This window comes from Colossoma macropomum, unplaced genomic scaffold (assembly GCF_904425465.1).
Source record: "Colossoma macropomum unplaced genomic scaffold, Colossoma_macropomum, whole genome shotgun sequence".
In the NCBI taxonomy this organism is placed as follows: Eukaryota; Metazoa; Chordata; class Actinopteri; order Characiformes; family Serrasalmidae; genus Colossoma; species Colossoma macropomum.
This window is the reverse complement of record NW_023494798.1, coordinates 9,960,597-9,976,411: the sequence shown is the minus strand read 5'-3', so window position 1 is coordinate 9,976,411 and position 15,815 is coordinate 9,960,597. Positions and strand designations below refer to the sequence as shown.

General features: G+C 42.8%; 1 protein-coding gene across 1 annotated transcript in view; it reads left to right on the top strand.

Annotated features, from left to right (window-relative positions):
* Positions 1-1,904: 1,904 nt before the first annotated feature.
* ppp1r37 (protein phosphatase 1, regulatory subunit 37) overlaps positions 1,905-15,815 on the top strand; it is an 88,989-nt gene continuing 75,078 nt past the window's right edge. The window contains 2 exon segments of the mRNA XM_036584589.1: positions 1,905-3,489; positions 3,491-3,845. Of these exon segments, the coding sequence (XP_036440482.1) occupies positions 3,166-3,489; positions 3,491-3,845 (679 nt within the window). The 5' untranslated portion in view covers positions 1,905-3,165.

The window sequence follows — 15,815 nt, the reverse complement described above, 5'->3', positions numbered from 1 at the left end:
AAATATGTAATTTAATCCATTTGTGTTCTATTTTTTCACAGTTACCTCAGAATAAAGTCGGTCACACCAGCGACTTCAGCTAAAAGCTTCATATGAAATCATGAGCTAAATGAGAAAATCTCTGATAACTGAAAGACACAGTGGACTCACCATGTGCTTTTCTTCATAGATCCTCAGAAAACAGGTAAAAGGAAGTCAGGTGATGTCATCAGTGTGACTTTTATTTCAAAATAAGAGATTTTTTGTTGTGCAGTAACACCAGTGACACGACTCCTGGGGACAACAACTTTCATTCTATATTTTATAATATTTATTTGGCATTAGTTTTCTTTATGTCATTTAAGTCATATATTTCATAGTCGTGTATGGATTATTGTAGTTAAAATTGCAGAAAAGCATGGTTTTTTTTTACCTCAAAATATGGCCTCAGCCTTTACACATGACTGTGGGGACGAGCTCTTCTGTGGTGATTGGAATTTTATATGATGGATTTAAAAACCAATATTGCTAAATTGAGGCTCAAGAACTGTTAAAATACACAAAAATGGACATTTCTGAGCGGCACCAGAGAACCACCTCCAGTTCTGATATAATTGGCTGATATAGTGTACAAGGTCTCATATGATTGGCTGAGCCGGTGTTACACTTTTCCCCAAATCAAACAGTAGAGAAATATAACACTCATGTTGTTATGTTAGCAAATCTCTGCTAGCAGCGTCGAAAGCAGAGGGTGGAACAGAGCAGCAGCAGCGCCTATCCCAGTTCTCATCCTGCTTTCACAGTAATGCTGTAAATTTGGAGACATGATGGCACATTTAAATAATGAATAATGAAGAATAAATGCAAAATACTGTTGATAATAATGTGCATTCACTTCTGGGGCTAAATATTTGGCCTAGCGACGCCCCTGGTCTTAGCTATTGCTTTTTACTTTTTTACTTTTGTACTTTTATCTCTTTACTTTTTATTTCTTTTATTAGTTTTCTTTTTATTTCTTTTATTATTGTCAATTTATTGTCTTACATCTATTTCTTTTATTTCATTAATTTATGTTTTTATTTATCTCATCTTAATCTGCTCTGTTACTTGATTAGTTGTTATATTGTAATTTTGAATCCTTTATTGATTCAACAGTTTATTGGTCCCTTATTATTAAATGTTACTGTTATGATTTTTATTATTTAATTATAGCATGTGATTTATTTTTTTACCGTACAACTTCTCAATCCCTGATTCCTGTATTACTCGGCTACATTGTAAATGAGGGTCTCTCTCAGTGTGTTCGGGAGTTTAAATAAAGGTTGATTGATTGATTCATTGATGATTGATTGATTCATTGAATTGGCTGCACAAAATGTGGCTTGCTAGCAGATTGCCTTCTTTCTGTGTTCCCAGCCAGCCCCCAAATACCCATCCTAAAGCAGCTGTAGTTGTTTTTGTGAGAGTGCACAAAAACAGTGATTAATCTCTCTAATGGAGTGGAGTCGGCGGGGGGTGAATTCCTTCATCATTTCATTGACCTGCCATGACACTGAGCCAGCATGACAGCAGCAGTTTCGTTCTATTTATTCGCTTGTTTACGTTTGCTTTTATATATTAACTCATCACATCTCTGAATTACTCTGACATTTGTACTGAAATAAAAATAAATATATATACATGAAATATTTTAGCGCATTAGCAGAAGACGTGAACGTGACAGACGCTTTTGGCAGGGCGGCGGGCATGATTCGCCAAAACAAGCAGCACGGACTGGCTCAGCGGCAACTCGGTTTAAAATCGCCTTCCATAAACCCAAAAGACAGGAAGGAGTGTTTCGGTCACTCTTCATTTGTGACCATCCATTTGTTTTAAGAACTGACCACAACGTTGCGGCGAGACGCGAATGTGCCGTTCCGAAAGCTCAGCGTGAACTCTTCGGCCGCGATGACGTAGCGACGGATGAACAACAAAACAGTTGTGGGGCTTGAAGTGTGTGTCTGTGTGTCTGTGGGGTCGTGTTTTTCTATGTGCTCGCCTGCGGCCACCTCCGTGTTTCGCCATCATACGGACGCAGAATCGCGCTGTTAACACCTTCAACCCGAGGCGCTTTGTCGTGGAGGCTTTGGGCGCCCCGGCTCGCCCGTTCGGCCGCCCGCAGCGCGGGCAGCTCGTCATGACGGCCGACTTTCCTCAGCCGACCCGAGGACTGAGAGGCGCCGCTCTTCGGTGACAGAGAGTCAAATTTGCACCTCCTCCGCTTCGACATACCCGCACCGAGCCGCCTGGAAACACCGAGCGGCACGGTCGGTGTCAGTTTAGCGCTTTTGGTCCAAAATACTTCGCTTATTTCTCACTTTTCACGCAAATGAAACGGTCTTGGCGCAAGCTAGCCAGAGCTGTAGCCGCCGCCGCTGCTGCTAACAGTCAGCTAACGTAATGGAAGCGCCGTGAGAGACTCCCCCCCTCATTAATGTCCTGTATTTCTTGCTTTTTGTCAATAGTTTATTCGATCTAGATACTTATTAGGTCTGTGTTGACGCGAAGGAGAAGTCCGGTCTAGCTACGTTCGCATTGCTCCCGGTTGAAACTGTACGAACTAGTGTTGTTATTGAATCCAGTGGAACAGGATCCTGACAGAAAACAGCTATGTGGGGTTTGGACGTTATGCTGCCCAGGTGATTTGGAAACGAGGGAAGGTAGTGCTTTCAGTGACATCTGTATAATTTATATTTCACAGTAGGTGCTTCTCTGGAAAGGTGAAGGAGTCTCGAGTGCGTTTACAGCAGCGCAGGCTTTTCTGTTTTGCTGGTACAAAGAAGGCAACAACAAAGTGGGACTCCGTGCAGCCTCGGAGTCACAAGACTGAGTAATACTGCACAAGACTGAATAATACTGCACAAGACTTAATAATACTGCACAAGACTGTCCAAGTTCATATTAGTGGACATGCGTGTGTGTATTGGAAGTAAGTGGTGTTATTTAAAATGTTGAATCCAAAGTTGCACTTATCAGAAAGGCGCTGAACTGTTTTTTTTCTGTTCTGAGAGAAATTATTATAGTAATTATTAGACAACATAGACTATACAAAGTACATAGGAGTACATAGACTATACAAAACTACTCAGAGTCCAGTTTCTCAAGGGGGCAGTCGGTGGTGTGCTGCGGCTCTACTGAAATGAGAAGATGAATAGTGAGGATCAAGCTCTAGATTTATGCAATGCAAATGTAAAAACCGGCGTCGACACTGCAGCACACGTCTCGGAGGAGATCATTCCACGCAACAGCCTTCGTTTGATGGACGGGGATGCAGGGAAGCAAGCAGGTGATGCAGAGACTCTTGCTGATGATGCTCTGGCAAGAGTGACGGACTGTCATGTGGGGGACAAGGACAACGATGGCAAGAAAGGCAAAGAAGAGCTGTTTCCACAGAACAACAATGGGCTCGCCGTTGACTGCAGGTCGAACGGCAGCGAACAGCAGGAAAGTAGCAGAGAGAAGTCGCAGTTTTACTGCGGCCGACGACGGCGACATGGACATCGGTGTGGATTTAAGTCTGGACGAAAGTGGAGTTTTGGAGTCCGAACCGCCGACGGCTTGTGGGACCGCTTTAAGTGAGGAAGGTGCCTCTGGTTGTACTGGTGCGAAGCCCTTAACGTTGGACACCGATGCAAACAAGGATGTGCAGAAACCCTCAGAAGGGGGCGATGGGATGCCTCCTGGTTTAACGAGTGTGGAGGTTCTTACTCCGTCTCCGGCCCAGGAAGAGGGCGTAGGGCATAAACATGGAGCCAAGAGGGTAACGTTTCCTGCTGATGAGGAGATCGTCTCCGGATCGGTTGAGCCCAAGGACCCATGGCGGCATGGTAGGTTCCTTAAATGTATTGCACGCTGCTGTTATGATATCCCTCATACTTTGCTCTGTAGTGTTCTTGTGAAGGTTCTTCAGCTGTTGTGAATGATGTTGTTGCCTTTCCACTGGGGCTCAAGGTTCTGAAAAGGTTGGTTCTTTAGTAAAGACAATCATTCTATGTAGAACCATCAACACTCTAAGATCCATTTGCATGCTTAAAGTGTTCTTTGCCTGGTGAAATTGTTCTTCAGATTGATGGAAAATGTGTTCTATATACCCCCAAAATGGGTTCTGCCATTGTTATGGTGTCAACGCTTGTAACAATAGCAGAACCTTTTTGGTGCTATATAGAACCCTATGCAAACCTATACAAACATCTCCATCAATCTGAAGACTGATTTCACCATGCATAGAACCCTCTAAGAATGCAAATGGATCTTAGAGTGTTCATGGTTCTATTTAGAACCACTGTCTTTACTAAAGAACCCTTGAAGGACCACCTTTTTCGGTGTGTACATTGTTAAAAAAAACATTGTCTTAAGTTTTCAGAGGAGAAATTAAACCTAATAACACAGAGCTTGTGAAATGCCTGTAGATAAGATAGACCAATCAGAGACAACCAAACCTCCATGTGTTGTGACATCATAACCACGACTTATTGGCAGTTTGGCCATTCAGGGGTCCAGCCAAAAAAAGGTGGATATACTGGCCTTCTTGGCCAAGCCTGAATCTCAGTTTCTTAAAAAATAATCGCAATATAAGTTGGAAACAAATCGCAATTAGATATTTTCCCCAAATCGTTCAGCCCTACTTTCCACAGCAGGAACTTGGGTTCTGTTCCTTGCGCACCAGCTTCACCAGTAAGAGTCCTTGGGCTAGACTCTTAACTTTATACCTATTTTTAAATCAAAATTTGGAAAAGAGCATCTACCAAATGCCTAAATGCAAATGTCAACATGGTAGCTGCTCCAAAACATGCTGATCTCATCTCGCTCAGCAAGCACTGCTGCTTCACTGTCCAAGATAATTTCACCTTGAGCTCAAAATGTTCACGCCCTGCTGCCGAGCCTTTGAAAACGGCTTGTGTTACCTGTCCTCAGGAGAGAGGAACAGAAAAGGAAGAGTGAGGGAAGCTACAGTCTTTCCAAGGTTCTTGTGATCAAAATGACATTTGATCACTTTAGAAGCCTCCATAACGACTGCGTTACGACACGCACCACAGCGCTATCTGTTTCCCCTTGCAGCAGCAGGAGAGAGACACTCTGAGTTTACCATGACATCATGCTTCAGAATGGGAAGCACATGTAACCAGCTTTAAAAAATCCAGTTCGAAGATCTAAAATGAAGCTTCAAGGTTTGCTGAAAAAGTTTATTCAAAGACGGATCTCAATTCGCTGTGTGATTTCAAGATAAGGATACGTGTAATCAGCGTCCAGAGGCCCGTCTTGTATGTAAATAGGGCCTGCAGGACTCTCTGTCTTGTACTCCCAGCATGACTTTGTGCTGGAAAGTTTACCGTTTGCTTGGTTTTGGGATAAGAGAGCACATTTACATGTGTAGGTGAATGTGTAACCTGTTCGTCTTCTCTCTGTTGAAGGCCTAATGACAAAAGGCAGCCGTGCAATCAGGCGTAACATTATGACCACCTCCTTGTTTCATTGTCCATTTTATCAGCTCCACTTACTATATAGGTGCACTTTGTAGTTCTACAGTTACAGACTGTAGTCCATCTGTTTCTCTGCATACTTTGTTAGCCCCCTTTTACCCTGTTCTTCAGTGGTCAGGACCCCCATGGACCCTCACAGAGCAGGTACTATTTGGGTGGTGGATCATTCTCAGCACTGCAGTAACACTGACATGGTGGTGGTGTGTTAGTGTGTGTTGCGCTGGTCCACTCTATTAGACACTCCAACCTTGTCAGTCCACCTTTGTAGATGTAAAGTCAGAGACGATAGCTCATCTGCTGCTGCACAGTTTGTGTTGGTCATCCTCTAGTCCTTCATCAGTGGTCACAGGACGCTGCCCACAGGACGCTGTTGGCTGGATATTTTTGGTTGGTGGACTATTCTCAGTCCAGCAGTGACAATGAGGTGTTTAAAAACTCCAGCAACACTGCTGTCTGATCCACTCAGACCAGCGCAACACACGCTAACGCACCACCACCACATCAGTGTTACTGCAGTGCTGAGAATGATCCACCACCCAAATAGTACCTGCTCTGTGAGGGTCCATGGGGGTCCTGACCACTGAAGAACAGGGTAACAAAGTATGCAGAGAAACAGATGGACTACAGTCTGTAACTGTAGAACTACAAAGTGCACCTATATAGTAAGTGGAACTGATAAAATGGACAATGAGCATAGAAACAAGGAGGTGGTCATAATGTTATGCCTGATCGGTGTAGCTTAAGACCGTCTGACGATGCTTAGGCCTGTAACATAATGCTGACTCACAGACAGAGAGAGAGACATTTTCCGCAGATTATCACGTTCCCCCCAGGTCCTGCTTTATTGCTAGTGGCCTGTTCTTCAAACTGCAATTAGCTTCACTGAGTCAGTGGGACGTGGCCGGGAGAGGCTGTGAAAATGACCGAGGCCGATTTCATTAGCTTGGAGAACAGTTGGGCTGCAGCCAGAAACGGGATGTTCTATGAAAACCTTTCAGAGGGAAAGAAACTCACGCAATTGCATGTAATCTAATCGCTTAATTGTTGCTGGTAAAAGCTCCAAGCGTTCAGCCTGGACAATTAGGGTTTTCTGCTCAAAACTCTTGTTTTCACTGGTCTTTTTGGTCTGTCTGGGACATTTAGGCTCGATTGCCAATATGCTTTGTGTTCTGTTGCACACTCAGTTCTTGAGAAAGATATTGGAGAACAGCTGTAATGGTTTGTGTAAGTTTTAGCCTTTGGGTACAACTGATAGCACCTCTGCAAGCTGCTTTGTCGGTCAGGTGACCCAACAGCAGACTTTACTGAATGGATTTTTATCTTGGCTGTCGTTGCCTTAGCAAACTGAGTCGATAGGCTCGGGCTGTTCCAAGCAATTGTGCTTCGGGTTTCCCGCTGTGACATTAATCATTTTCATGAACCTGCCTGTGTTGGTTCGCTCACGTCTAGCTAGATCTGGGCGATATGGCCAAAAATGTTATCACGATAAAAAATTTCACATCAGTCGATATCGATACATATCGCGATAAATGTCAAATCATTATTTCTTTCAAGTTTGAAGTAGGGCTGAAAGATTAATCGTTTTTATATCCGAATCGCAAATCCAAAGAGTGCAATTTTCAAATCGCAAGATTTTTTCTAAATCGTTCAGCCCTAGTTTGAAGGCCGATTTTTGCTCCTGGGTGGTCAGTTGCTAAACTATCCTTTATGGTCAGAACATGACAAACACTCACCAACCAGTGGAACATTTCACTAATCTGTCCTGGGACAGAGGGAGAAAGTTTCTGATCAGCTGTGTTTACCAGCTGGAAAAGCACAGCCGCAGTTTTTTGTTATATTCATAATTTAAGAAAGAAAACAGATTATTTTATCTGTCTGGTGACGAGAGCTGGGCTATCTGGTTAAAGCGCTAAACTGTTTAGTTTCTCAACAACATCAACTTAACACGAACAGCCAACATTGGCTGGCTCGGTACGTCAGTGATGGATCACACCGCCTTACTGCTGTGACTCCTACCACATCCATGTCAGAGCATATCACAGTATTCAGACACCAGCTAGCGACTGGATTTCTCTATTCTATCATCGTAGTTTGAGGGGTGAACCGCAGTATATCTGACGCTCACTGTGTAAAAACATCAACTGCAGTGTGAATCTCTCACCAGACAAACAGAGTCCTCCTTTTAGGTACGTTTAAACTGAAATTGGTGCTTTTGTGTCGTGTTTGATCTACAGTAGCATCAATTCTCCATGTTGTGCGAGTGACAGAGCTGCTTCAAGTTAGCCAGCTGCTAAAATCAGCTAGCCTGGGAAGCTAACGTTCTACTCAGTTTACCTTTGTTTAAATCAGGGCTGTAACTCACATGAACCACTTCTTTCTTTCACTTTTGTTGTTTTTGAATGCACTAATACTAAAATATGACTGAGAGCTGTAACAGTGCTGTAGCTGTGAGGAGCAGACATGATTTAACGCTGCTAAAGCTGTTAGGAAAGAGGTGAGTTCGCTGTAGGACAGTACAGTTACACCACTGACCTCGTAACTCACACTCGGTCACAGGAGATCAGATCGCCGGTCGCGCCACTCAGACAGGGAATGTATAACTCCATGTTTCAGATGTTTCTAAAGTATATTTGGTGACTTATTTCACTCCTTGACCCCCTCGCTCTATAATCATGTAGAAAAACTCGAAAGAGCGTCCTCTCGTGGCGACAGCAGAGTAGTGTCGCTTTCCTTGCAGTAGAACGTGGAAGTGTGAGAATGCTCTATTATATTGCACATTTCTTTTATTTCTATCGAGGAAAGTTATATCGCGATAATTATCGTTATCGTTTTATCGTCCAGTCCTATGTCTAGCTGTATCAATATGATTGTCCTGTAGCGCTCGTACCTGTTTTGCAACCAGGTTTAAACCAGTTGATGCCTGCAGGGTCACAGCTGTGCCTTCAGCATTAGTTTTTCATACTCTTGCTTTTTGACTAGACAGTGTAAAGAAGTGGCCTGCAGGCTTTCTTTCACTGTATTTTGTCTGACTACCCTCATCAGTACTTGCCCTGTCTCAGAGAAAGTGAAACGGAGGATAAAAGCCTTTCATTTTTTTCGGGGAAGTGATGCAGGGCCTGATCGGTCACAGAATCTACTTGTCGGTGCCTTTGATACATGTTTAAAAAAGCAGCCTAAATCTGGCTGCTGGTTTCCTCAGATTTACACAAATTCTTTTGGGTGCATTATGAGCTCTTTAATGAATTAGAATTTTTTTATTGCGTGCTTTGAGTATTCTGAACAATGTCAAGTGTTCCAGATGAGCATTTTTTTTTTTTATTTAATGGATTCACATAATCCCATCACAGTAAATACGTTTGGGCAAAATAAAGCAGGCCTTTTTTTATTTTTCTTTCACCAGCAATCAAAAGTTGGACACATTTAATACCTAATATGCATTTTTCATCTTAAATGCTGTTTCTCTAAAGCCCATGCTTAAATGCTAATGAAATTTTCTTAGAAGACAAACATAAAAAAAATATTTCCAAAGGCAAAGTTTTAAATTTATATGCAAAAAAATCAAAAACTGTTTTCTAAAATGCCCCCAACAAGTGATTTTCAGCAACAACAAGGTCTCATTTGTGGATGTTCTTCAGGCTTGTTGGAAAAGCATCCCTCATGACTCCTCGTGAAGCCGCTTGAGAGAATGATCAAGAGAACATCTTTAAAGCTGCTTCAAGGCGAAGGGGGCTGAATTCTAAGACCCAGTCCCATTTCACCCCTCGCCCCAACACTCAGCCCTTAGCCCTCTGTTTTGCACATTCACGTCTAGGGGTAGGGTGTCCCGATTCTTGTTGAGATAGAGGGGTAGGGTGAAGTGTTGGGGCTACATGACCCTCCAAACTGAGGTTTTTCAGACACTCCAAACAGAGTGATATGAGAAAAAAGAAAAACCGGCAAGATGGCTGAACAAGAGACCAAATAAACCCACAAATTAATTTTTCCGTTAAAAATTACGATATTCTCTGTATTATCTTAGTTTAATGTCGTTTCAGTGTATTTTGGTCGTTTTCTTCATAACAAGCAAAAAAAATCGCTAATAGTATGCTAATGTCTCGGTAGCTAGCTAACTTTTCCGTTCCACCTTAAATAGTTCAGCAGTTCTGACACCTGAAGCGCCAGAGTGTAACTGCTGCTCCATTTAAGGTGGAACGGGAAAATTCAAACAAGAATCTGGTGAATATCTGACTTCAGCTTCATATCACTGAAGAATTAGGGGTGGGTGATAATAAATAATTGCCCCCCTCTTTGAAGGCATATGATGCCCTAAATGTAACTAAAGCCCAGCAGTGAGGAGCTGAACTTTACCCTCCTCTGCTGTCACTGCAGACTGGCAGGGTCGCCTACAGAGCAGCTCTAGTAGCTGTTAATGAAGCGATGCTCTTTTTATTTGAGGGTCCCATTTCAGAGGGAAGATTTCAACCACTGCAACTTGTAACTCAGTTCCAACGGGTTAGGGTGACGCTCAAAAACAAGGGGTTAGGAGTAAAAAGAAGAAATGGGACTGGGCATAAAATTTGTTTAACAGTTTATTGATCACTGTGAAGTTGCGAAATAAAGGAGTTAAATATTGAGGCACATTATAGGGTCAGGGGTGGGTAATGTTTGTTTATTTGAGCTGAGTTGTGTCTGTCTTTAGTTGGGAGCTACAAGGTGTTAACAGGTAGGAACAAAATAGGTAATCAGCCCTTCTGGCCTCTTTAGAGTTGTACTTCAGTAGTGCAGTTAAATTGTTAATTAAATCAATTAATTGTTCATAATTAAATTGTATTTGACAGTAATAAATTATAAATTAATATCTAATTGATATGGCAGTTATAGCTAAAATTCCGTGAAATATGGAAAATAGAAAAGGGGGGCAAACCCCCAACCAGCTAGGTGTCTCCAGACTTTTGACTGGCAGTGTATCTTGCATGACATACTGTCACTGTTACACACTGCATTGCCATGGCAGTGTGGAATTTTGTCTATCATGCAGCTCTAGTGTGGCCTTATAGTTCCTTAGTGCAGGCCGAGACGTCTCGTTTCCGTCTCCCGGAATATTCCCTTGGGTCTGCTGGGCTATTCCGGCCTGGATTTCCTGATATCCTGTGACTTCCAAGTTTTACAGCTTTTTTTCCTACGTTACAACACCTCTCTCTCTCTCTCTCTCTCTAACTCTATCTCTCTCTATCTCTCTCTTTCTCTCTTTCTAACTCTCTATCTCTCTCTAACTCTATCTCTCTCTCTCTCTCTATCGCTCTCTTTCTAACTCTCTATCTCTCTCTCTCACTCTCTCTAACTCTATCTCTCTCTCTCTCTATCGCTCTCTTTCTCTTTCTAACTCTCTATCTCTCTCTCTCACTCTCTCTAACTCTCTCTCTCTCTATCTCTCTCTTTCTCTCTTTCTAACTCTCTCTCTCTCTTTCTAACTCTCTCTCTCTCTAACTCTCTCACTCACTCTCTAACTCTCTTTCTCTCTCTCTCTGTGTCTCTCTCTCTCTCTCTATCTCTATCTCTCTCTCACTCTCTCTATCTCTCTCTAACTCTAGCGCTCTCTAACTCTCTCTCATTCTCTCTCTCTCTCTCTATTTCTCTCTCTAACTCTCTCTCTGTCTCTCTCCCTGTCTCATTCTCTCTCTGTCTGTCTCTGTCTCTCTGTCTCTGTCTCTCTCTCTAAATCTCTCTCTATCTCTCTCTGTCTATCTCTCTCTAACTCTCTCTCTATCTCTCTCTTTCTCTGTGTCTATCTCTCTCTAACTCTCTCTCTCTGTCTCTCTCTTTCTCTGTGTCTATCTCTCTCTAACTCTCTCTCTCTAACTCTTTTCTCTCTCTCTCTCTCTCTCTAATCTTTAATCATGTGACCGCATGTGAGCAGTTGTGCATAGTTCAGCCTTCCTTGTTTCAGATGTCGTATTATGGCATTTTACCTCCACTGATTGCCATTATCCAAAAAACAGCACTCTGACTCACAAACGAGTTAACAGAGCCTCATTTTAGATTAGCCTGGACCTCATTATGCGCCAGCTTTTCATTATTTTGCTGACAGAACGTTGACTGAAGAATTGGATTGTTGTATTTGCAGCTTGGAAGTGTGATAAACCGTTTGAACTTCCTCAGCCGGAACCGCCCCCCCCCCGCCCATGTTAACCTCATCTTTAAAAAGTGGAGTGTGATTATGAATCAGCGTGTGTTGGTGGCTTGTGTCGTCTTCTAGAGTCAGGAACATTCTGCGTATCTGTAGGAAACAGAGTATGTTTTCATCACCAAATTTCCTGGGTTCTTTTTAATACGGAGGAATAATTCCTGCTGCTGCTTTCCTGCTATCTCGCCCCTCAGTGCCGGGTGGAAGAGTAAACACTTGGACATTCAGTATCAGGCCCAGCCCTGGTCCTGGACACCTAACGAACACAGGCTGAACCCAGGGCTTTTGTCATACGTCATTCTGAACGTGGTACCTTGTAATATTGTACTTTAACCGGCAGATTTATGAGACTGCTTAGAAGTAAACACTTAAAGCAGGTGGTTTCACTTGACCTTAACTTCCGAAGGCGGCTCACCAAAGCCATCTCGAAACTTCGTCAGACGAATAGTGCACTGGCTGAAGGTTTGAATGTTTAAGACACTAACACCGCGGTATTTGTGGCACATTATAAGTGCCTGTCTGACTGATCATTAACCAGGATCGTTCTTGAAGCCGTCTGGAATCATGCCCTGTGTGACGGCCCTTCCAGGATCTTGACATCAATTCTGGGCATTTCGATGTCTGTCCTCTAACCTGCTTTTCTGTCCACTCTGATTGTAGAGGATCAGAAAGGAATGGCTTTTCGGAAAACTTATCTCAGATTCCGAAAATTCCTTTTAACATGGCTTCTTGAAGGAAAAAAAAAGAAATTGACTGTCAAACCTGTTGGAGAAATAAGAAAGTCAGGAGGTGTTGGATATTTTACCTTTCTGTTGAATTAATTTATTAGTATTGTTTTTAATGTTATGCATACCTTTGATATATACGTTTTTAATATATTTATTTTGATCTTTTATTTATGCCTTTGAATTAAACATAATTACAACCCCATTTCCAAAAAAGTTGGGACACTGTGTAAATAAAATGTAAATAAAAATAGGATGCAGTGATGTGCAAATCATGTAAACCATATTTTTAAAGGAAAATACTACAAAGACAACATATCAAATGTTAAACTGAGAATTTATTATTTTTTTTTTAAATATATGCCCATTTTGAATTTGATGCCAACAACACGTTCCAAAAAAGTTGGGACGGGGGCCTGTTTACCGCTGTGTTTCATCACCTCTTCTTTAACAACACTCTGTAAGCGTTTGGGAACTGAGGAGACACTGCTGTAGTTTAGAAAGTGAAATGTTTTCCTGTTCTTGTCTGATACAGGATTTCAGCTACTCATCAGTTCGGGTATTTTTCATTTCATAATGCGCCAGAGGTTTTCAGTGGCGACAGGTCTGGACTGCAGGCAGGTCAGTTTAGCACCCAGACTCTTCCAATACAGAGCAATGCTGCTGTAATACATGCAGAATGTGGTTTGACATTGTCTTGCTGAAATAATCAAGGCCTTCCCTGAAAAAGACGTCGTCTGGATGGCAGCATATGTTGCCAAAACATGTATATATCGTTCAGCATTAATGGTGCCTTCACAGATGTGCCCATCACCCATACCATGTGCACTAATGCCCCCCTACACCATCATGAATACTGGCTTTTGATCTAAAGTCATGTCTGTTTTTAATGCAGTGCCGCCTGAGGGCCCAAAGATCACGGCCAGCAGATACTGGTTTTTGGTCTTGTCCTTTACGTACAGAGATTTCTCCAGATTCTCTGAATCTTTTAATGATATTATGTACTGTAGATGATGAAAAGCAAAAGTTCTTTGCTGTTTTATGTTGAGAAACGTTATTCTTGAATTGTTGCACTATTTAATTGTGCAGTCTTTCACAGAGTGGTGAACCCCTCCTCATCTTTACTTCTGAAAGACCCTTTGTCTTTTATACCCAATTATGTTACTGACCTGTTTCCAATCAACCACCAGGTGTTTTAGCATTACACAAGTTTACCAGCCTTTTGTTGCCCCCGTCCCAACTTTTTTGGAACGTATTGTTGGCATAAATTCAAAATGGGCAAATATTTTTTCGAAAAACAATTAAATTTCTCAGTTTCAACATTTGATATGTTGTCTTTGTACTAATTTCAATTACATATAGGGTTTAAATCATTTGTACATCATTGCATTTTTTTTTATTTACAATTTACAACGTGTACCAACTTGATCTCATCATTACATGGAAATTCAAGAGCTCTGCTTCTATTTTTGCTTTCAGTGGGGAATCTAATGCACAGAGAGAAAGAAGAACATGCTGCCAGCATGTGTGTCATTGACTTTGAGACCAACATGCTCATTTGCGCTCAGTCGTGTTCGGGTCATGTCTCGTGTGACCACACCACAGCTGCTGTGTGAGTGACACTGTGGTCACCCTGTTCATTGTGCCAGCGCGAAACTTTAGCAAAAGGGCTATTTTCGACCATAGCACTTGTTCATTAGCATCCACTGGTGTCCTGTGAGCCCTGCCGCCCAGCTCTTCTCTCGTGCCGGAGGCTCCGACTACAGCCTGAGCGATTTTAGCTCATTTTTAAGCCTGATTTGGTCGGAGCCAACTGAATTTCATGAACAGGCCAGACTTCAGCTTCATCAGCCATCGTTTGCCGTGCAGCGTGAGAGGAGAAACGGTGCCTGATTAACTGCCCAAACGAGCTACGATTAAGCAGTCGGACGATCAGATGGATTTCTGACGTCAGAAGTTTTGATCACTTGTCTCACAGTAGCCCAGTAACGCCTGTATCTGATTACATTCCCTATCGGAAAGTTTAAGTCCGTTCTGATCATGTTCGTCACGTCATAGTGAAAGTTTATACCGTTCAACATGGCGGAGCAGAAACTGGTCTGCAGAGGAGACGAAGTTTATGCTCTGATCTTTAAAAGACGGCGGTGGGACGGACGTCCAGCTTATGTGTCTCAGAACACGACGTCTTCCTCTCGGCCTTCTTTAATAAGGACATGTGAAGGACGTTTTCCTGAGTCTGACATCATTTTAAAGCGATTAAAAACACAAGCGCTGCTCACTGCTGCTCGTCTCACTCTGACTGGACTCACGTGATACTGGTTGCCATGGTAACGTTTACTCTAAGCGGTTCTCTACGCATGTGCATCATTTTGGATCTGATTACTTGTAGTGAGCATGTAAACGGAGATTTTCATCAGAGTGTTGAGTAGAGTGAGCAAATAAACACCTCAGTCTTAATCTGTAATCAGAATGTATTCAGTCGGATTGGCGAACATCTCTGCATGTAAACACAGACACTGTGAGCCGCACCCAAAGTCGCACCCAAAACCACACACAGTCACAACCACAAGTCCACATTTGCGCCACCAGCGTTCGTTTATGCCGACTTTGCTCCGTGTGACTGAGTTAAATAAATAGTGTTTTTTTGTATGCGTAGCGCTGCCTGCTCTTCAGCTTCAGTGCACAGTGTGGCACAAGTTAGCTAAGCTGCTGTAGCGGTTTGTCAGTGGCTGATTCTGGCTTCTACACCAAAAGCCAAAAGGTGGAATATTACGGCGGTGCTTTCGTTGCAAATGGACAGTGATCACAAAGACCAAATACCTTTTTCCTCACAGACTGACTGCACAGACACGGGGATTAAATAAAAATAAGCACACGAGCGATTTCTCACCAGGATTTTTATTTGTAGCGGGAATGCATCTGATTTGTGCTTGGCATTGGTGAAACCATGGCCGCCAATGGTCCGCTTGAGTTCAGAAACGCCCCCACAGGCAATGAGCGATCAGCGATTTGGGCGACAAGAGGTGAAAAGTTGCTGCCGGTGTGAACGCAGGGTTAGAAGGCTATTTATTAGACATGTGGTGCACTTTATGGGTGCAGGAGCAGCTATTTTACTATCTGGTGCACTATGTAGGGAGCAGGGAGCCATTTGAGATACAGCCAGTGTTTTGATCAGGACTCGGAGGCGCAGCGTGTTGTTTTGAATGAAGCAGCTTTACTCTAGACTGCGTCTGTAGGGGCTGCATTTCACATGCAGTGTGAGCACCCATGTCTCGTCACGTCAGTCGGATTGAGTGTTTTCGTACAGTGTAATTATATAAATCGCAGGTTTTGGCCGAACACAATGGGGGACTCAAACGTACAGTGTGAGTCACCAAAGAACAAGATTTCTAAAATCGCACACTGGCTTAACTTGGCCATCCTGGTCCA